Here is a 22,332-nt window from a genome sequence, read left to right on the forward strand (position 1 = left end):
AATTCTTTACCTGTCATCCCTCTTTTTCACATTAGAATATTTTCCTTTTTGGTTCATACTAAAATTGAAGATGGCATTTATGCAATCTTACACAGAAAGGTATTATTCTGTAGAAAGTTTTTATTGGCTTATGCACACTGAAATTGATCTGTGATTTGCTTCTATATGCAGGAAAATCTTGGGGGAAACTTTAACTAGGGGCATTATGAAGCTCTTTGTTTGGGAGGGTCCTTGTGACACCCAAGGACGACTGTTCTCTTGGTGCACACTTGTCTCAATCACTAGCCTAAGATGTTTCACACTCTTCTCAGGTCCCTGAACAAATTCTTATCCTATAAAAGCCTGGTGATGATAGCTTTAAAAATAAACGGGTGAAGATTATCACTATTTTTGGTCACTATAGCCCAGCCCTAACCGATGACCTAGAGATGAAAGGCACTGAGGCCTTACCTCCTGTAGGCTGTCGAATGCTTATCTTTGAGCACCTAAAATGCAGTCTGTCACCAAGTTGAGAAAATAGAGATTGCAATGCAGCTCCTGTGAAAGTGGATTTGGTTAAGTGGTCAGGTGTTCACATCTACCACACACTCTTGTTCTTTGTGTACATATTTCTTTCCTGAATCAGGCCTTAAATCTTCTATATCTTCCTCCTTTACAAAAATCGTGATGCTTGTAAATTAAAATCACTGTGATTTAAAAAATGATCAACATTACATGTTTTCTGAAATAATAGCAAAGCTACAAAAAAATCAGCCTAAGGGCTGAGACCACACAGAAATAAACATAGGGCTTTGTAAATATAATCCATGGATTTCAAAATATGTCTGCGGTTCCAGTGAAAAAACAAAATACTGATTTCTACTATTCTAACACCTTTGCCTGTGATACTCCTAAGGAGAATAGTAATCATTATTTTTAATTCAAGGGATCTGGCTATGCTGGATAAAAAAGTATTAACTTTAGTGAAAGGAAAGATGTGCCATCATATTCAGCCCTTCTGATGCTCAAGGTTAAAAGTCTCTGGTCAGTGTAGAGCTGATGAAAACAATGTAGAGCAGATGATGCCAGAGATATTATTTATCCCTAATTAGGGCAAAAGCATAATTTTTAGGCTTCCTATAGATATAGTTGCTGGTCAAAGAAAATATTTTACCCTATAAAGAGTTTATAGCCAATATGTGAGGAAACTGGAGATATATGACAGGATTGCATCTTTCTCTTCTTTCCTCTGGGCCTCAGCGTTTAGCACTTCTCTATATACCTTCAGTGAGAATTAATAGAAGGAGCAGAAAAGGCTCCCTGAACGCAGCTAGGCAAGAAAAGGCCATGACTATATCCGCATCCCTGCCGAGATTACAGAGTAACACGAAATTGAGAGACACAGGAACTGACAAGGGAGAGAAGAAAAGGAAGCCTGTGACAGAAGGCTAGGGGGAGAACAGAGTGATGGATAGTGTGGGACACAGAGCGGGAAAGAGCAGATTCCTAAACGCTCAAACAAAGGTGATGGATAATAATGAAAAATGCCTTTTAAAATTCCATATACAGTGCAGTTCAGTTGGATTTACTTTCATTTGAAATATGCCTTCAGTTAGAAATATGTTGGTAAGTTAGAGACCCTAAAGATGGAAGCAAACGCTGACAATGCTATTATTTAAAATATTAAATGAAAGGATTTCGTACTTTACACTTCAATCACACCTTATTTACAACTTGAAAACATCCATTATTGAAGCTGCTCACAAGCTTCTGCAGGGCTCTTAATTAATACATCCAGGAAGAGTTTTTCCGAGTGAGACAACTCAGGCCAGAGAAGCATGTTTATTTTTGCAATCCTGTCAGCAGTGGGTTGTTCCACCATCGGTTACCTGAGGTTAGTCGGGGACGGGAGATGGCTGTTTGTAAAACTTGAACATGCTCTGGAAGGACCCTAACAGAATATGTAGTTCAGACAAGAAAAGCATAACCCTTATCAAAGAAGACGTTCCCGTGTATAGAAGCTAAATGCTCTTTCTGTGAGACTGTCACATCTGCTTTCGGTCCCTGTGCCAAAGGGTCAGAGCTCAATCACAAGCCTGTGGCACCCCCTGCTGGTTAAAAGCCCATGCTCATTTTGTTACTTTACACTGAGCTAAACATTGCCATCATTTCACACTTCTTTTAACATTCTATGTGAATTTAATTATCATTTGTTTGGACTTCATTTGTTACAGAGTAGACAGTTTATTACAGGTGTTCACACTTTACGTTGTTTCTTTTCCTTCTCCATTTTCTTCCCCCACCACCAGTTACTTCTCAAGATTCATCAAAGGCTTCAAGGTTCTTCCATCAACGCTTCAGGCCTCAATTTTTCTTCAGCCCGGCTTTTTGATGAGCATGGTCAAGAAATTAAGAACCCACTTTTGCTGAAGAATGAGCAAAAAATCTGGGTCTCTTATGGTAAAGCATACAGGTAGGAGCAAGGTGTTTATTCTCTGTCTGTCCTCAGTTTTTCCAGGGCAAGCTAATTTAAAAGGAGAGTTGAGAAGCCAAGTAGCACCCTTTATGCAGAAAAAAATAAATTATTTTGAATTCCAATAAAATTTCAGGGGTGTTTTTTTGTGAGGCAGTATTGTCTGTGGGATATGACATCTCTCTCTCCCTCTCTCTCTTCCTCTCTCCCTCTGACTTTCTGTCTTAATGCCTTGTCATAGTTCTTGAAGTCTGCCTGTCAGCACAGCAAGTGGGATTTGTTCATGTCTGAGTAGTCACCTTAATGACAGCAGATGGAAACGCCACGGGGGGCCCAAGCCCATCACACTGTCATTGTCGCACACTGCCCTGACCTGCTTCCACTCCTCTATTTTTTTGTCCCTTTTTAAAGGAGAAATGGATGGTAATTGAAAAGGATCTTAAGCAAGATTTATGAAGCTGTAGACAACATGATTCCCCACTATCTCTCTATGTTTTCACAAATAAAGTCTTAACCTTTTAAGCACCAATGACAGGACTGCTAAAGATAAATTGGTAAAGCTCGTAAGCCCTATCCTATCAAAGTTATATTTCTCAAAAGCGCCTTACATTATCCCACAATAATTACTGGTTATTGCTGAGCATCGTGTAAATTTTTGTAGATTGGTAAATTCCTGCATAAAATTATCTGCATTTCTGAGAAAAGAAAAATGTTTCTGTCTACAGGCACTGATGAGCTGGGCTGTTGTATGGAATATCTTGGAAATTTATGCATATTTTGACAGGACACATCCATATGAACTCTGAAACTGCTTGTCAGGAAACTTAAACACACTTTTCTGCCTACTTTTAATCTTTGTTTTGTTTAGTTTTTTTTAGCTCTTTGTTTATCTGTAGAACAGAATAAGGGAAATGGGGGAAATAATTTTGCTTGTAGAATATAATTGATCATACATTAATTATAATAAAAATGGCATAGGTAGAACTAGAATCTGATTGGATTTACTATATGTTCTAATAGTCAAAATTTCAAAACTTGAAATAAATCTATTCAGAAATCCATGAAGGTTTTGGGAGAAGTTTGTAGGATTAGTTGTGGGTAGCATATTACAAAATCTATTTCATCTGCCCCAAGAAGAGTAAAATTAAAATGCTTAATATATCTTACGCTGTATAATTTATAGAACTAAAAAATATCTGTAAGGAATGGTATTTTTTTCCCATAGGCACAGATTTTAAAATATAATTTAATTAGATGATGAAAATTGTTTTTACAGTGATAAAAACAGCAATGCTTCTAAAGTGGCAAGAACTCTTGTATTATTTGGCAGTCTCTCCCAGTTACAAAGAAAAGCTTTAATAAAATGTGTCCAGTAATTTCTTCTTAAATATCGTTGTTAAAGTGAAAGCAATGACTAATTTTGATGTTTTTTTTAATGATGTTTGTTATAATACAGTATTTTAATGTGATCAAATGCTTGTTCTTTGTTAATTGTATCATATTTGTAGAATAACTAGTAAAATGCTAAGTATCTGAAATATGCTAAAATCAACTGAGGATTGTAGCAGGAAGAATTCATAAGTGTATGTATTTGTATATCATTGCTATTTTAATAGGGTAATATATTTTTTTTTCTGGTTTTGAATACAATGTGTAGCACTAGGGAACCATTATACCATTTTGCTACTATTGAAACTTCTAAATTTATGTCTAAAAAGTTATTTCCACCTAGTTTAAAGTATACTGAGAAAATGAGCAATATGTACTAAGTTATATTCATTTTTAGGGAGTAATTCTAACATGTCTAATTTATGTTGATATGGGGGATCAGGTTACTCATTTGCAAAAGACAGTTTTGCCAATACCTGCTTCTGAGTCCTTTAATTATTTTTATCCTAATTTTTATTTTGAAAAATATCCAGTTCATCTACAGAAAATGATACAATGAAAATGTACATATCCTCCACTTAGGTTTACCAGTTTAAGGCGCTTGCCATTTTTGTTTCTCCTCTCTTATATCTCCTTTCTCTCTCCTTTGAACCTTTTGAAATTAATTCCTGACAGTCACTAAAGTTTTACTCCTAAATTCTTCAGGTCACATAACTGAAGAATAGAATGTTCTTCTCTATCACCACATTGTGATATCTAACCCAGCTAACAATAGTATAATATCATCTAAGATATAATCTATATTCAAACTACCCGAAGTCTGCTTTAGAACTTTTTGTAATACAGTATTCAAATAAGCTTTATCTTTTGCAGTTTCTTATTTTTTTTAATTCCCTTTAATCTATAATATTCCCCCATCTTTTTTTTTTTTTTATGTCATTCATTTTCTTTTTGAAAAGTTCAGGCACTTTTCTTGTAGAATGTTTCACATTCTGGATTTGTCTGAGCATTTTCTCATGATTAGATTCAGTTTAAATATTTTTGGCAATACGACACAGGTGATGTGATTGAGTCCTATAATTTTCAAGGTAAGTAGCAAGTGTTTGTCACCAGTTCCAGAAAAAAAAAAAATGGCTCATAATTGACATAGTGGCCATTCTTTTTATTTAAGATCTGTTTTACATTTGATCTTAATTCTTAAATAATTTAACCTAAAACAATGTGCCCAACAGTTTGTAGTATGAAAAATCAAATCAGTATAGCATTTAGTAAGCTCAAAAAATAGTTGTTTATAGCCAAATATGAAGGATTCATTCAATTATAAGCTCCAAAGATTATTATGGGTGTATTGCATTGTAGTTACACATGAAAAATGAACATTGTTGGGACAACAATTGGTTGTTTTCTCAACTAAATACTTTGCTTTTATTATTGAAATTATTTTTAAAAATTACACGTGTTTCATCTGTCCTTGGCATTTTATAAATCAGCCAAATAAACTGAAATGTGCATGTCAGATGTCAGTATAGGATACCAACAATAGTGCTGTATATTGGAAAATTCACTTATTTCTGGATTTTATTAGATACTGATGATATATGTTTTATTGTTTATTTGTGCTCAAATTTCAGTGTTTGTATCATTTTGCAGATTAATTGATGTTTTTTCCATTTTTCAGGTCTCCAGGAATCCCTGTTTTGGGTTTGACCTTTGACCAGGTGACCACATTTGCCAGAGGTGGCATTACAGTTGCATATAAAACCTTCTTGGATCCTAATGCTGTTCTCCTACCTGGATGTGACAAGTAAATTAACATGTGCTTGGTTAAAGTAATCCAAATCACCTAATTCGGTTTTCCCAGAGTGAGAGATTTAACCACTAAAAGACATTCTTTAAATTATCTTAAATAGGCAATTATTTATTTTATTGACTTATTTCATGATATAATGAGCTAATACTTAAAAAGCATCTTTTTTTTTTATTAAAGTATAATGTACAACGTTGTGTTAGTTTCTGGTGTACAGCAAAGTGATTCAGTTATACATTTACACACACACACATATATTCTTTTTCATATACTTTTCCATTATAGTTTATTACAAGATATTCAATATAGTCCCCTGTGCTATACAGTAGGACCTGTTTTTTATCTATTTTATATATAGTAGTTTGTATATGCTAATCCCAAGCCCCTAATTTATCCCTCCCCTCACCCCCACTTTTCCCTTTGGTAACCATAAACTTGTTTTCTACATGTATGAGTCTGTTTCTATTTTGTAAATAAGTTTATTTCTATCATATATCATATATCATAGTATAAGTACTATCATTAATATTTGTAAAAGACTTATCTTTAACTTTCCTTGAGTTTTAAAGAAACATATGGGGCAATGAGCAGATTATAGTTTCTGCTTTACAAAGGTAGCAGTTTTATTTGAAATATAAAAACGTTTTTAGTGGATGTATCTAAATTAATAATTTTGAATGGAATTACAAAAATATTAAATAATATGTTTTATCTTGAGTATTCATATTTAAGCATCTCATTTGATGATGATAAATTGAAAACAAAAGCAATATGCTGGAGGCTTGGTGGGATAGTGAGAAGAAAAGCAGGAATTAGATGATCTAGGGCATCTAACCCCATATCTGCTCATGATTGTCCATGAGCAGATGGCTATCAGTTTCTTATGTATAAACAATGAAACCCAGCAGTTACCGAGTATTGACCATAGGCCAGGCACAGTTCTAAATGAATTGGGTAAGAATCCATTTAATCCTCAAAACAATTATTTTAATCCCATCATTGGTTATTAACCTATTGTTATTCCATTTTTTGGAGACATAAGCTGAGGCACAGAGGGGCAAAGTAATTTGCCCAGTCACACAACTTGTACATGCAGAGCTAGGATTATAACCCAGATTGTCTTTCTTAAGAATTGAGGGCTTTACCCATATCCAGCACTGCCAATAAAACTTTCTGTGATGATGGAAGCCAACTTTTTGACCATTGAGTACTTAAAATGTGCCTAATTTGACTGAGGAACTGAATTTTAATTTTGCTTAAATTGAATTAGTTTAAATTGAAATATGTGTCTCATGGCTACCATATTGGACATTGCAGCCCAATACTGATTGGATTAGGTGATGTATCTATAAGGTCCCATCCAGCTTTAATATTTTGTAATTTAACAAATTACAGCTTTCATTAATATATGGGTGAAAAGGCTGAAGTATAGGGCAGGTCCTGAGAAACAAAAGCGGTCTGATGAGATCACTCAGTCTAGCTTGTGTCAACCTATTGCTAAATATGTTTAGAAAGACAAACTCCTTGGTCTTCTTTGGTAACTGTTTGAACAACCACTCTATCTATCTCCCAGTGACTGCCTGCACTTTTGAACAAGATTATACAAAATTAAAATGTTTTGTCTTATTCTCTTTCTCTTTATAGGCAGAAAATAACTCAGCACTCTTTTTAATAAGCATTTTCATTTATGAGAAGATTTATTTCATGTGCAATAATCTTTCTCAAAGCTGTTAAGCTTGCCTAGACCCTTTTTCTTCAGTTTTAGCTAGGAGTTTAATTTTTTTAAATATTTATTTTTTCTTTACATTTTCTAGATGACTATTTTTTAGGGTTTTTTGGTGGGGGTAGATAATTTTTTTTATTTATTTTTAGAGGCAGTACTCGGGATTGAACCCAGGACCTTGTGCGTGCTAAGCATGCAGTCTTCCACTTGAGCTATACCCTCCTCCCTTGGAGTTTAATTTTTAATTCATGTATTTCGTCTTAATTTTACTTCCCCAGGTGCAGGTAATATGTTTTAATGCATGAATTTAAATTAGATCTAGGTCCCTAAGTATGATAATGTGAAACTGCCCTTATTGAACACAAAATAATCTGAAGATAATTTACTTAATTTTTGGATTCTTTTGAATTTTCTTTCTATACGCTAAAGTAGATAATTTGGAATCTTAGTGGTCATACTCTTATTTATATTTCTCAGACTATTGAAAAAAATATTATCACCAGTCTCAGAATTGGTTTCCATTGAATAGCATGCTATATGGTATGTTTTAACGTATCAGTGCTGAGCCAGGTGATTTTCTTTAGGGTAAGAATTGGCTCACTTTTAAAATGAATGACTTGGCTGAGCTAAGAATGAAACCAGCCCCTCCACTTTGTGGTTTGTCCATGTACCCACTAGACTGTACTGCTTCTTAAAAGGCTCAATTAAAAATATCAAACTGATGTGTTTAACACAACCATTATAAATATAAAAGGATTCTTTATTATTCATAGACCAATGTATTTACAATATAAATTTAACAATGAAAATGGTCTCCACTATGAGTAATTCTATAAGATTAAAAATTATTTTTGTTTCTTTGTTCTATTAATAATTAATTAGGCATGGAATCCCCCAACATCGTAAATAATTGCGAGGTAAAATTTTAAAGCCTCCCTTTCCCAATAATAGATACCAAGGTACTTTACAAATTTCTGTTTAAAAATATTATGGACTATATACATTTTTTTTCTTAATAGGAGTATATGAGATGCATAAATTACTATACTAATAAATTAAAGCATATTATAATCAAACATATTTTATTCTAACAAGAATAATTATTTTACTTTTCTTAGTTGGGAAGTTTGTGAGGGATTTCCAGTTAATTTCAATGGCACCAGTCAACAGATACCTGATCAATTTGAAAAGGTGGACTTGGAGAACCATTTCCTCCAGAACAAGGTCAGAATACTTGTTGTTCTTAATAAGGGTATTTAATGTGTTGGAAACTCAGTCAAAACATGGTGATTGAGTGGATATTTGTGAAAGTTTCTGAAAACCATAAATTATTTTACCAATGTTGGGGGTAAGTATTAAACTTCACTTCCCGTTAATAAATTAAGCACTTTAAAACTGAACCAATATATAGCATTTCTACTTGAAAAAATTCTTCTTGAATTATGTTATTTAAGTGCTGCTGTTTAGCATATTTTCTTTATACCAACTGTATTAATAAGTTGCATTTGCTTAAGAAAGTCTTTCTGATGGCTGTTATCTCTTTGTACTTTGGGGTCTGATCTATTTGCTTTATGGGTGAATGTCTCTAAGTAACATGAGTTCTTCAGAAAACTCAACTCATGACGGCCCAATCCAGAATGTCTATTTATTAAATTACATTTAGAAATTTATCCTGCCAGTATAGAATTTTCTTTTCCCACTGAGCTATGAAAGGCATTTTAAACCTGTCTCCAAAGAAGGAACAACGCTTGTTTTTCTCGGCTGGGAAGTTGTGTAGGGTTATTGTTCATTTCAGCTGCCTAAACTTTAGTTTTTGAATTTATGAAATCAAAACCAAAAGTCACTCACAGAGATAGAGATGCTCAAAGAAAGTAAGGCTTCTCGTTAACTGGTCTGGGCCCTTCATTTCTAAGAGACAGTGCAAAAGACACATGGTCCCAAGCTGCTCTTTTTAAATTTCTCCATGCTGCCCATACAGTCTATTATGTCAAAATTTGTACTGAAAATATTAGCTGTTTCAAAGTGCATATGACTCTAGATAATATAATTATGAAAATAAAATAAATTAATTATTTCTAATCCTGTCTGTTTTTGAGCAAATTTAGAAAATAACTATATGTTGAATGATGCACTAAGAATTAATGCCTTTTATATTTCATATTCATCTGACATTAAGAGTTATTTGCCATAGTTCTGATCCTGTTGGCATTCCTTTTTAGTTTTATGCTATAGCATTATTTTCCTGTTTAAAAAATGTATATGCCTGGTTGTTGCCTATTGAAGTTCTGTGTCCTCATTTGGCCTTCATGATCTCCGTGATTCGTCTCCAGTCTTCCCCCACTCTCAACTTGCCTTTCCAGTCCTCTCTTCTTGATCTTCTTTGTACCCTACACCACAATCAGAGCTAGTACATTGGGTCCCATACATGCTTTACACTTTGCTCTACTCATGCCATGGCATGTGTTGTTCTTTGCCTAGGCCACACCTTTACCATTCCTTGCTTTTTAAGACTTTATTCAACTTCCTCTTCTTCCATGAAACCTTCACAAATCCTCCAGATTTATTTTGTGTTCTCAGAACTCCTTTTCATTCTTTGAAAATTGTTCTTAGAGTTTGTGTTTTGGTATAGGCATTTGCTTTTGTGTCTTTCTTCTCCACTAAATTGATAATTCTTTGGACACAGACTTTATGTCTTGCTCATCTTTGTATTCCTGAGTGCTAGAACAAAGTCTTTATGGCAGGGCAAGTGAACAATACTATTTTGATGAATGGCTTTTAAAATTTAGCTAGAGGCTCACTATTCTGTAATATGTTCTGTGTGTTTGCCAAGCTAAATTGTTCATTTGTTGTGTTCTGAGCAGTCCATGATTCCTGTTATTATGCTGATACGGATCCCTTTGCCTGGAGCTCAACCTCTCTTACTTTGTCACCACCACCGCCCTGCTTCTCTGTCACTATTGTGCTATATAATAGCAAGGTATCTGACTTATAGTTGGCATTCAATGAATGCATTGAAATCCTGCCCATAATTCTAGCCTTATCTGATTTGTGCCTGTTTCGTGAAATCTTCCTTTACCCTAACCCTACCCCCAAACCAGATGTGATGTTTTTGGCCTTGATAACCCCATTGCATCTATTCTGTATCATTTATATCATTTATAATAACATTGAACTTGGTGCTGTTCTTCTTACCTTTTTTTTGCATGATTCAAAGTCAATCAGTACTCCCAAGTTTGGGCATATTTTAGGTCACATCGGTGTACGAAGGGAAGAATGGTAGATTCCACTGAGAATGTTGGGATCATGTCATAAAGGATCTTATTCAGTGTTGGAAATTCTGGATTTTGTTCTGTAGAAAACAAGGAGCTACTGGAAATACTCAAGCAGGGGCAAGATCCAGTTTGATCCTTGTGTTAGGAAGATATCTCAGGAGGTCCTTATCTTATCCTCTCCCTGCTAGATAAATTCCTAAAGGGCAAAGGGCCTTCTCATCATTCTTGTCTCAGCTACAGTGTGGAGCTACTCAGAGTCAGCTAAATGGAATTGAATTCACTAGTTAATTAACTCATTCAACAGAAACCAGTTCAAACCTGAAAGAAATGGATAGTGAACAGTTATCAGAGGAAGAGAACCAGAAAGAGGCTTATCTCTTTTGTTTTAGGCCAAAGTAGAACATTAAAAGAAAACTATATTTTCTTTTTTTTTTTAATTTTATTTATTTAATTACATTGTCTTTTGAGGGGAGGTAATTACGTTTATTTTTATTTTATTTTTATTTATTTTTTGTGGAGGTACTGGGAATTGAACCCAAGACCTCATGCATGTTAAGTATGCACTCTATCACTGAGATATACCCTACTCCCTTAAGCATTTTTTTAAAATAAGTTCAATTAGCCTTAATTTTAAAAGACAAAGGAAAACTGTATTTTCTAATGTTGAAAAATGAGAGACTAACAATCCACAGTTATTTTATCACTATTAATTCATCCTAATGATTCAGTGAAAGTGAGAAAAATCCATCTTAAAAGTTTGTACACTATTGTATTTTTAGAAGAAGTTGATTTTGAATAAAATTTTAGTCCAGTCAAAATAGTGGTATAAGAAAGCACAGATTTGATAAACTAGATAGTAGAGAGAAGCTTTCAGAGAAAAATGGCCTTCCCTCAGCTATGAAACCTTTGAAATCCTTTCAGAAAAATGTCTCTGACTATATACACGGAGGTGATCAGGGCATTGGAAATAGCAATTTAATAACCTGAAAAGGAGCACTTAAAAAAAAAGAGAGGCAGGCAGAGGTGATGGATATCTATAGGGCATTTTATTGTGGACTCTGGATGCTCATTGCAGTAAAGAAGACACTAAGAGGATTACAACAGGAATAGAGAGGAGGGAGGCAAAAGCCGATATTATTGATGCATAGGTTTTAAACTTGGCTTGAGATAGAGATATCAGTGCCCAACCCCTGACTGTTCTTTTAAACCTCATATTGACAGAGAAAAATTTGGAGCATATAATCCCTATTAGTAATGTGGGAGACAGATATAACCCTGACAATTACAACCTGTTGCTCTTTTATCCATTGCAAGAAAGGATTTGGAATCTACTACAAATGGACGATTTGGCAAATACATCTTTCAACAGTTCTATTGTTACTTAAATTGGCAACATTTTTAGATTGCTCTCATTTAAGGGCAATAAGATTATATGTTTCCATGAAATGGATGAGATATAAACTTCACAGAAGTTAATATAAAAGAAAAAAATTCATGAGAAGAATAGCTTGACCAATGCCTGGTTATGGGAAAATATAGCAGAAAAATATACTCCAGTGTTTGGCAGGTCATATATTCTGCCAAAATGAAAAGGAAACTGATATTGATCCTAGCCTGTTGGTATGATCAGACATCAACTGGACATTAGTGACAAATTTTAGTACAGAAACAGTAAGAAAAACACCAAGTTATGATTTTAGAATTATGGCACATTTGTTACAAGTTAACGTGTAAATTCGGCAGTCATGGGTGCTAGCAGAATGTATTCTGTATGTCACAAAGAAGGCTGGGAAAAGGCAAACAATTCTTCCCTGCCCTATTTCTTTGGAGAGTGAGTCATTGAGAAACATTTTCTACAGATAGTTTATACTGGAGAAAATAATAAGATTTTAATTTACATTTTAGACTGATTGTCATTAGAATAGAACATAGGGCTTTAAATAAAAACTCAAGTCCCTTCCTTATTTTTAGAACAACAGTTGAAATCTATTTGAGGACTGCATCCCTAGATCCTAGGTATTCTTCTAGTTTGGTTGCATAATTATGTACTCACTGATATTTCTGCTTTCCAACTTTTCCAGGTCTTTTTCTTAGAGATGTGTGGATTGATCAACTATAGATTTAGAGAATGAAAACAATAAGAGAGTGAATATTAGGGACATGAAGAAAAAGATTTCAGAATATTTCTTGTAGCTGTGATGTCAATTTTTATAGCAAATCATTTAACTTGGTCTAAAATAAATATAAAAAGGAACAATTGTATAAAATTTATATCTATGTAGTAAACAATTTGTTTAGAATGAAGATTGTGATCCATAAGCCTTTTCTTTCAAGAAAAATTTCATTGTCTTATAGTTTGTTCTCCAGTCTTTTCCTGCAGGAAAAGAACATAAATGTCTCCCTTATTATTTTGAAATTACACAAGAATATTGAAGTCCACTTTCATTAGTGATTTGGGGAAAGAAAATTAAACAAGAAATTTTAACTGGCCCAGTATGTGTATGCATATATATTTTTTTAATCACTGGCATCTTCTAATTCTTTAAATCACTGGCATCAGCACAGTTTATTCAGACAAGCAAAATCATAATGGTCATTTAAAGGGAGCTATGTATATAGATATTCAAAAGAATGAAAGAGAATTTCTTTTTTGATTCTCAACAGGACTTAAAAAGGTTTTCTAGTAACATATAGGATGGTATATATTTAGAGAAGTCTCAGCATAAATGCTTTCATACACATGCTCGTGCATGCACATGTGCACACACACATGCACACACACACACACACACACACACACCATATTATGTTGCACATTGTCAGAGCACTTTTCTTTTAAGAATTCCAATTTTCATAATTTTTGTCTTCCCTACCTTCCTAAACATTTGGTCTAAAGCTAAGCTATCAGATTAAATTAAAAAGAAAAAAAGAAGATGAAGTCATGAAAAGAATTTAATGGCCATTGTCAGTTTTAAGTGTATTAGAGCGTCAGACTTGGCAGGATTTTTTTCTTTTTTAATAACGTGAAATGAAGCTGAGTTAGTGGGCCTGGCTCTGTCTGGTCTATGTGGAATCACTTGGGAACTATCCAGCAAAATATCTCTCGAAGAACAGCATGGTGTTAATACTGGGTGCCAACCCAAGACAGACACAAAGGACCCCTTCACTCTTCACCAATAAGCCAACTGTTAAAAGATTAAACCGTGTTGTGGAGATAACAAGAACGTAGGCACTGGCAGCAGGTGCTGTACAAAGAAGCAGTTGGCAGTACGGGTCTTCTGTCTGACTAATTCCAGTCAAAACAATCTTCTTCCCAGTTGCAGAGGAGAGTTTTGAATGTGTTGGCAACTTGGAGTTAGGAGGTTGACCAAGAGTGCTACTTTAAATGCCGAGTCCTGTGGCGGATGGATTAATAGAATATAGTTTATCATTGTTCAGAAACTGTGGGGGATTCCCCTTTAGAATCCAGTCACTACTGGCTAACTGGGGAGTACGCAGTCAAAGAGCTGTAAGTCAAATCTGCTTATGTGGTGGGATTGCTGCACTTTTAAAATTTTATTTTCATGTATAGGAGCCACATGATATTTTCTTCTCTTGAGAAGTAACTATCTTCCGTCATAGAATAATTATCAAATATATTAGTCGTATCCATTTTTTATTGCCTGATCACACATGTAAAACATTACCTTTTAAGTTATTTAATTTTTTTTTAAAGAAATCATGTGTTACTCAACAAATATCTAGTATTAGCAAAGATTTAGAATAGACTTTTTAATGTTAGAAAATAATTTAAATTGTTACCAAAGCAACATCATTTACTAAGATTAAAGCATAAATTGGCATATTCCTATAATCCTATACAAATAAATATTAGTACTTTAAAAAGTACCATGATTATTCGGGGAAAGTGATTAAGTTAGGAGATAAAGTTTATTAAATATGAAGTAGTAGAATTCTGACAGATGACTTGAACGACTGTTAATTTGACACTCAAGTCTAAGTGAGAAACACTAGAAGCTGTGCAATACCTTTATAGAAAGGTATACAGATGTAGTGTCTCCCAGTAAATCCCCTCCCGTCCATTCCCACAAACATCACTGAAGTGGCAGCTCATGTCCCCTTATTCTTATGAGATTGTATAGACTCCCAACTGTTCTCCCTGCCTTTGAGCTCTCCATTCTGCAATCCATTATGTTTACACTTGCCAGATCAACCTTTCTAAAATCTTCTGCAATCCAGTCCCTCCAGCTTGAAAGCTTGAAAGCCCTACTAACAGCTAACTCCACAGACATACATTTAACACCTTGTAAGTTTGGCCAAATTTACCTTTTGAGCCTACCAATAAATACTAAGATACACTTGATTGCCTTTGCTTGGAATACCTTTTTATTCTTCATTATTCCTGTCAAACTGTCTCCATCCTTCAAGGCCAGATGTTACCTCTTTCAAGATGCTTCACTGTTTGTTACTCCTGCAGAAATGAGCCTACCATTCTCTGTGTACTACAACACTATTTAATCATCCACATGGAGCCTAACATGAAACTGTGCGTATGTGTGTTCGCATGTGTGTTATTGCCTCTACAGTTGTAAGTTTCTGTAGAGTAGGAAAAATGTTTTATAATATCCCACACCACAGGGTCTAGGACCTTGAGCATCAGAGCTGGTGCTCAACAAATACTGAGTTGAATTTAATGGGATTGAGCACTACTATTTCAAAAGAGACCTTCTGAATCAGAAACAATGTTGTAGATTAACTTATCTTGGGTAAGTATGTTGAAGAAGGTTGACTTTCAGACTATGAGCTAAAAACACTTACTTCTTCTCATTGTATAGGTGGACCCCAATATTGTCCTTCATGCCTCTGTTTCCATCAGAAAGCAGAGTTTCTCAAGTAGTGAAGAGAGCAGTGGGAGTCAGATAGCGCCGTCGACCCTGTGGCCTGCAGCCAGTGTGTGGCTGATCACAAAGGTACCCAAGAGTGTCTGCTCTCCCTGAGTGACTTCCTGGGCTCACTGGCTCACTGTGCTGCTCCAGCTCCCGGTTCCCTCATGCACACAAGCATGCAAGTAAAAGCATATGCTGTTGGCTATTGTGCATCTATTCTCTGGTCTTCGTTTGTCTAGTGCAGAGGAGTTCCACAGATCACCATGTGAGCATTCAACTCACTTTTAGATGTCCACAGTGTATTTAAACAATGATAGAGCTTAGGTATAGTCCACAGACTCACCATTTTCATGAGATTTGTCTGAATGTCATTTGCTTCCACTTCTTAGTCTTCATTGTTGAGGTTCACAGAGCCTGGTGGATTAGTGCCATATAGTGATGCATATGGTCTTCTTAAGGACAGTTTTCAAAGAAATCCCTGAGTATGAGATGTCAACAATGCCTAACACATTTTATTCCTACATATTGACACTATTATTTTCTTATTTTATTCTTATGCTATTGTATCTGATATAAAATGAGAATATGTAATTGCCCTCCCTTTCCCTCTTACTATTGAAATATGTTTTGTAACTGTCACCAAATATTTATGTCTGGAAAGAGATGGTACACCTTGTATCTGCTCTTCTTGTGTCTCCATTTGCCCCTTCCCTGTAGTCTATTTTTACTTCTTAGTACTTCCTTGGGTGCAGAGTCACCCAGGCAAGTTTGCTGCTACTTATTTTAGGGGATAGGAGAGGTTGAAACTATTTTCTCAAATGAATTTTTGGATTGTCTTTATTATGTTTGCTTCTCTGAGAGTTAAAAACAAAAATATAGACACAGAGGTACTGAGAGATATTATTCATTTCATAGACCAAGGCAGAATGAGGTTAGATGAGATATTTCTTAAATCTGCTTCCAACCTGGAGTCTTTCTTAACTATTAGCCCTTTTTAAGTTGTATTTTATTTCTGACTTGATAATAATATCAGCCATTTTGTTAAACATCTACTGTATGTTTTTTTAAATTTTTTTTAATTGAGTTATAGTCATTTTAGAATGTTGTGTCAAATTCCAGTAACATCTATATGTTAAGCATCTTATGCACATTGGCTCAGTCTTATAAAAGCTGTGCAGGTTTTCATTATACAGCTGAAAAAAGTGAGAGTAGTAAGTGGTAGAGGAAAGATTCTTGGTCTGTCTGACTTCAAAACTTAAGGCTTTTCACTGTAATATAAAATACTGCTCAGTATCTGACCAATCTGTGAGCATAATGGAAATGTTTTAGTTTCAGCACTGCCACTGAACACCTGTGTGACCTCAGGTAACTCACATACCATATCTAGTCCTTAGTCTTCAATCTGCAAAGAGTTGGACCTGATGATATGGAAAGGTATTTCCCAGATCTCATATTCTGTAATTCCATGCTGTTTCTAGAATTCCATGATATCGAAAAAAACCTGTACCTGTCTAAGATTTCCTCGAAATAATTGAAATGTTTGCTGTAAAGAGTATGATCAGAATTAGAATCCCTGGTGTGACCTTGAGAAAGTTACTTAGTTGCACTGAACCACAGTTTTCTTATATATAAAATGAAGTTAGTGGTACCTGTCTTGCAAAGTCGAGATTAAATGAGAAAGCAAGTGTGAAATTCAAGCATTCTATCTGTTATATAGAAAATGCTTTATAAATAGTGATTCTTTTTTCTCATCCTAAACAGTTCCCTTTCTGTATAGGCAGCATATTCAAATGAGGATTCCATTCAGTGCTTATTAGAGCCCCAAAATTTTTTAAAAATACTTTTCCTAAGTCATTGTATAGTTCTTTCCCATGGGAAATAAAACAAAAACATGGGAAATAAAAATTACATGTTGAAAGGAAAACAATTTTGAAAATCTTTTAAGATTGAAAGTTCTCTCCCTTTTTTCAAATTAAAATTTCCTACCTATTAAGACAAAGAATTTCATATCCCATAAGTCCTCAATATGTGTAAATAAATTCCTTAGTGGTTGTCACTTATTTGAAGTGTTGTGTTGATTCACTAAGTAAGAAAACTGTTAAATGGCCATTCAAACAATATTCTCAATCAATTTCCTTACCAGATAATTCTAACATTTAAAACAAAAGCATTTCACAAACCACCCTGAAATGTTTAACCATGGTATTTAGACCCAGAGTAAAACTTTAAATTGGTACAAAGGTTAAGGATTTGTTTCAGTCTTTTCAGTTCACTGCACTTTTTTTTCCTATGCATACATATTTCAAGTAAGCTCTGTAGTTATAACTATAACAAGTGACACGTGATAGACCCCAAATCACTGCGCTGTGAAAATGCACAGAAAAAAAGGACAAATGAAGATATCAAGGTCTGTTTCATTTTGCGCTGAACTGTAAAATGTCACCCTTGTCGGACAGAAGATCACTGATTGTGAGCAGGGCTCGCTGGCTGCTAAGTTGTGGGTAGTGTTTCACTTTCAGCAACTGTTAATATCCAGGTTTATCCAGGCATAATGACCTCACTATTTGTGACACATTGTTGAATTTTCTGGTTCTTTTAACTTATTTAGACCTTTCTCCCCCCCCACCCCCCAACCTCATTCACTGGAAGACTGGAATGATCCTGAGCCGAGCAATAACTCAGGGCTGCCTTGCTGTTGGTCATCCAATCAGAGTCAAGGCCACTGAAGGAACATCATTAGAAGGATATAAACTAATCCTAAAGAAAAGGTAATGTCTATGAGCTACTAATCTCAAAGCAAGAAATGTTAGTTTCAAGATTCCTGAGCAGTCAGATCATGGTGCCACCTGGCTTAAATGGAATATTCATTAGGTGTTTAAGTTTGTGTTCAAAATATCAATATTAATTTTTCTAATCTAAAATAAGTTTGGTGGCATTTCCTAGATATTTTTAAAAGTGAAAAATTGGGCTTCAGTATGTATCTGCATTATAGACAAGCTGCTGCTTTCCTGTATAATTATTGGAGCTAATTTCTTTATATCCATTTTGGTTGTTAACTAAAATTTTAATGTTCTGTGTGTTTTCCTAACCTTTTCTCCATCTTCTGAATATGAAAGATGGAACTGTGAGACAAAAATCAAGGAGACAAAAAGTTGCTGGCTTGTAAGGCACCAAAAGTATCATTTTTTTTGTTTGTTTCTGACTTGGAAAGATAAAATTAAAAATGAGAAATACATTTAGAAGGAAAAATTAGCAATAAGGAAAAATATTATTTATAGTCATCTGGAAATATTGTTTCCTAGATGCTTTCTTTTTTCTTCTTCATTTGTCTTTTGATTTCACCTAGTATTGACAAAAACAAGTACTATTGTACTTCAAGACTTAGAAGCTATTAGCCAACTACTTCTGACTGGATAGGAAGTCAGGATGTGCTTAGGGCTGAAACCAGAACTAGGGCACTTGGGCAGCAGAGAACCTGGCCCAGCCACAAATACAGAGGGGACATCTTCTCTAACATGCAAAGCAGACTGTATAACAGGTATTAGAATATTAAATAAAGGTTAAGAATGTGATCTACAGAATCAAATTTCCAAGTGTAAATCCTAGCTGTAACTCTTACTCTAACAACCACAAAAACTTCTGAATTAGACACTATTTTAATTTCTTTATATTGCATTGTCACATTTAATCTTAACAATAGCCTGATAAGGTAGGTGTGATTACTATCATTACAGATGAGGAAATTGGAATACAGAGAAGTTAATCACTTACTCAATGTCATATCTACTGAGTGATAGGGGAGGAATGCAAAATCAAGCAACCATAATCTATAACCCACTCTTAGCCACAAAACTACATGGTCTGTAGGTCAAAATGCAGTCAAAAAATTGCCAATGAGTGCCAGGTACTTCAGGGAATGAGTAGGGTACATTAATTGAGAAACCCAGGCAGAAGGGAGAGGGAGACAGTAGCTTGCTTATTGCACACACTAGCCAGTGCTAGTAGGGTCCTAAACACGTAGTTCCCAGGGAGAGGCAGACAAACCCAAAGCAAGTCCCAGTTTGATGTGATGCTGTATGTAGAGGGGATAACAAGATTTCTGGGGCAGAATCAGTGCTATAAATTGGAAACATACCAAGAATCAACTTATAATAAAGACAAAGGCAAACCATGGGTCATGGGGCCAGAGATGGTTCAGCTCACTTAGTACAGGGTTATAATAAAGAGAAAAACTAATCAATTGTCACTGACCCAGAAGTGACACAAATTAAAGAATTAACATGCAGGATGCTAAAACAATTGTTACAATTACATTCTGTATATTCAACAAGCTAGAGAAGGTTGGACATGTTGAATAGAGACATAGAAGATATGAAAAGACTCAAATCAAATTTCTATAAATGAAAATTGCAATGTATGACACGTTAAATATAGTGAATGTGACTAATGGCAGATTAGACATTATGGAAGAAAATATTAGTGAACCTAAAGAGATAACAATGGAAACTATTCACAGTGAAAGCCAGAGAGAAAAAAATATTGAAAAAAAAGGAACAGAGCATCAGTGAGATGTGACAAACTTCATGTGGCCCAATCGCTGAGTAATTAGAATCTAAAGGAAAGAAGCAGGAAACAGAAAAATATTGGAAGAAATTATGTCTGAAAAATTTCCAAAATTTGTGAAAACTATAACCTGCAGATCCAAGAAGTTCAACAAATTGCAAGCACAAGAAACATGAAGAAGAAAATCCAAGGAAAATCATGATAAATTGCTTAAAATTAGTGATAAAGAGAAGATCTTAAAAGTAGCCAAAGAGAAAAGACATACTTATTAGATACAAGAGGAGCAGAGATTTGACTGACAGCAGATTTCTTGTTGACAACAGTAAGAATGGGAAGACAGTGAAAGATTGTTAGTTCTTAGATGTCTGAAGAAATCTTTAAAAACTAAAATAAAAAAAAAACAACCTGTCAATATAGAATTCCTTTCCCAATGAAAAGATTTTTAAGATATAAAGGCAAAATAAAGACTTCAGATATTATTCACAAACTGAAAGAATTTATCACCAGCAAACCTGCCAAACAATGTCTAAGGAAGCTCTTCAAGCAGAAGAAAAATGGTACCGGGGGGACATGAAGGGCACTGGGGATAATAACTACATAGGTAATATGAAGACCTCATTTCTTATTATTGAAGTCTCTTTAAAATATATTTTATTGTTTAAAGCAAAAAAAAATGTATTATGGAGGTAAAAACATGGAGACATAAAATATATGAAGCCAACAATAAGAGAGAAATGTGAAAAAGGTTTTTATACTGTATGTGTCAAATGATATGATATCAACTGAAAGTAGACGGATAAGTTAAAGATGTTTGTGATAGACGTTGAAGCTAAAATAATACAACAAAGAGTTACGGCTAACAAGCCAAAATTAGATAAAATGAAATAATAAAAAAATAATGCAAAAGAAAACAGATAAATATGGAACAGGGAGCAAAGAACAGATAGGACAAAGAGGAAATAAATAACAAGATGGTAGATTTAGATCCATTGTATCAATAATTGCATTAAATATAAATAATATAAATAGCCCGTTTAAAACTCAGGCATTGTCAGATTAGATTAAAAAAGCAAGATCCATCTAAATGCTAACTTACAAAAAAACCCACTTTGAATATAAAACCACAAATGGGTTAAAAGTAAATGCATGAAAAATGTATGCAGTGATAAAACTAACCCATAGAAAGCTAGAATGGCTAAATTAATATCAGACAAAGTAGAGTTCAATGCAAAGAATATTACCAGGGACAAAGAGGGTCATTTCATAATGATTAAGGGATTAATTCATCAAGAAGACTTAACAACATTTGTTCACCTCATAGCACAGCTTCAAAAAATGAAGTGGAAGCTAAGAGAACTGCAGTGAGAAAGAGAAGAATCTACAACTGTAGTCAGCAATAGAATATCCTATTTCAATAATTAATAGAACAAGTGGGAAAAATCTGTAAGGATATAGAAAACTAGAACAACACTATCGAACAGCTTGACCTAATGGATATTTATAGAAGAATACACCCAAAACAATGAAGACACATCCATTTGAAGTGAACAGTATATTAAACAGCATAGACAGTATTCTAGCTATAAAACAAGTCTCATACATTTAACAGAACTTAAATGTTATAAACATTTTCTCTGGCCATAATGGAGTTAAATTGGAAATCAATAGCATATAGATTTCTGGAAAATGCCCAAATATTTGGGCATAAGTAACACATTTCTAACCCATGGAACAAAGAAGATATCAAAATGGAAATTAGCAAGTTTTTTGGACTGAATGAAAAGGAAAACACACATGTTAAAAATTGAGGGATGCTACTAAAAAAGTCCTTAGAAGGAAATTTATATAAATACCTATCTAAGAAAAGAAGAAAGGTATCAAATCAGTGACCTCAGTTTCCATTTTAAGATAGAGTAAGAAGAATATATTAAACTCAAAAGTAATCAGAAGACAGAAAATAGTAAAAGTCAGAGTGGAAATCAATGGAATAGAAAACAGAGAAATGGAAAACAAATCAATGAAACCAAAAGCTAGTTTTTTGAAAAGATCAAATAAACTGATAAGCCTCTAGCCAGACTGTTCAGGAAATAAGGAAAAGGACACACACTACCAGTATCAGGGATGAGAGAGGTGATATCACACAGTTAATAAAGGGGTGATAGGGAATATTTTGAACAAAGATGTGCCAATAAATTTGCCAACTAAGATGATAAAGACCAGTTCTTTAAAGGGTACAAACT

The 22,332-nt window shown here is 34.3% G+C and overlaps 1 protein-coding gene across 3 annotated transcripts in view; it reads left to right on the forward strand.

The window, feature by feature from the left end:
* Nucleotides 1–22,332, forward strand: part of DCDC1 (doublecortin domain containing 1) — a 393,336-nt gene that overhangs the window by 198,171 nt on the left and 172,833 nt on the right. For all 3 annotated transcript variants that reach the window (XM_074372209.1, XM_074372210.1, XM_045523733.2), the window contains 5 exons: nt 2,289–2,452; nt 5,520–5,645; nt 8,490–8,595; nt 15,479–15,613; nt 18,179–18,297. In XM_074372209.1, the coding sequence (XP_074228310.1) occupies nt 2,289–2,452; nt 5,520–5,645; nt 8,490–8,595; nt 15,479–15,613; nt 18,179–18,297 (650 nt within the window). The remainder of the gene's footprint in view (nt 1–2,288; nt 2,453–5,519; nt 5,646–8,489; nt 8,596–15,478; nt 15,614–18,178; nt 18,298–22,332) is intronic.

This window comes from Camelus bactrianus, chromosome 10 (assembly GCF_048773025.1).
Source record: "Camelus bactrianus isolate YW-2024 breed Bactrian camel chromosome 10, ASM4877302v1, whole genome shotgun sequence".
Classification (NCBI taxonomy): domain Eukaryota; kingdom Metazoa; phylum Chordata; class Mammalia; order Artiodactyla; family Camelidae; genus Camelus; species Camelus bactrianus.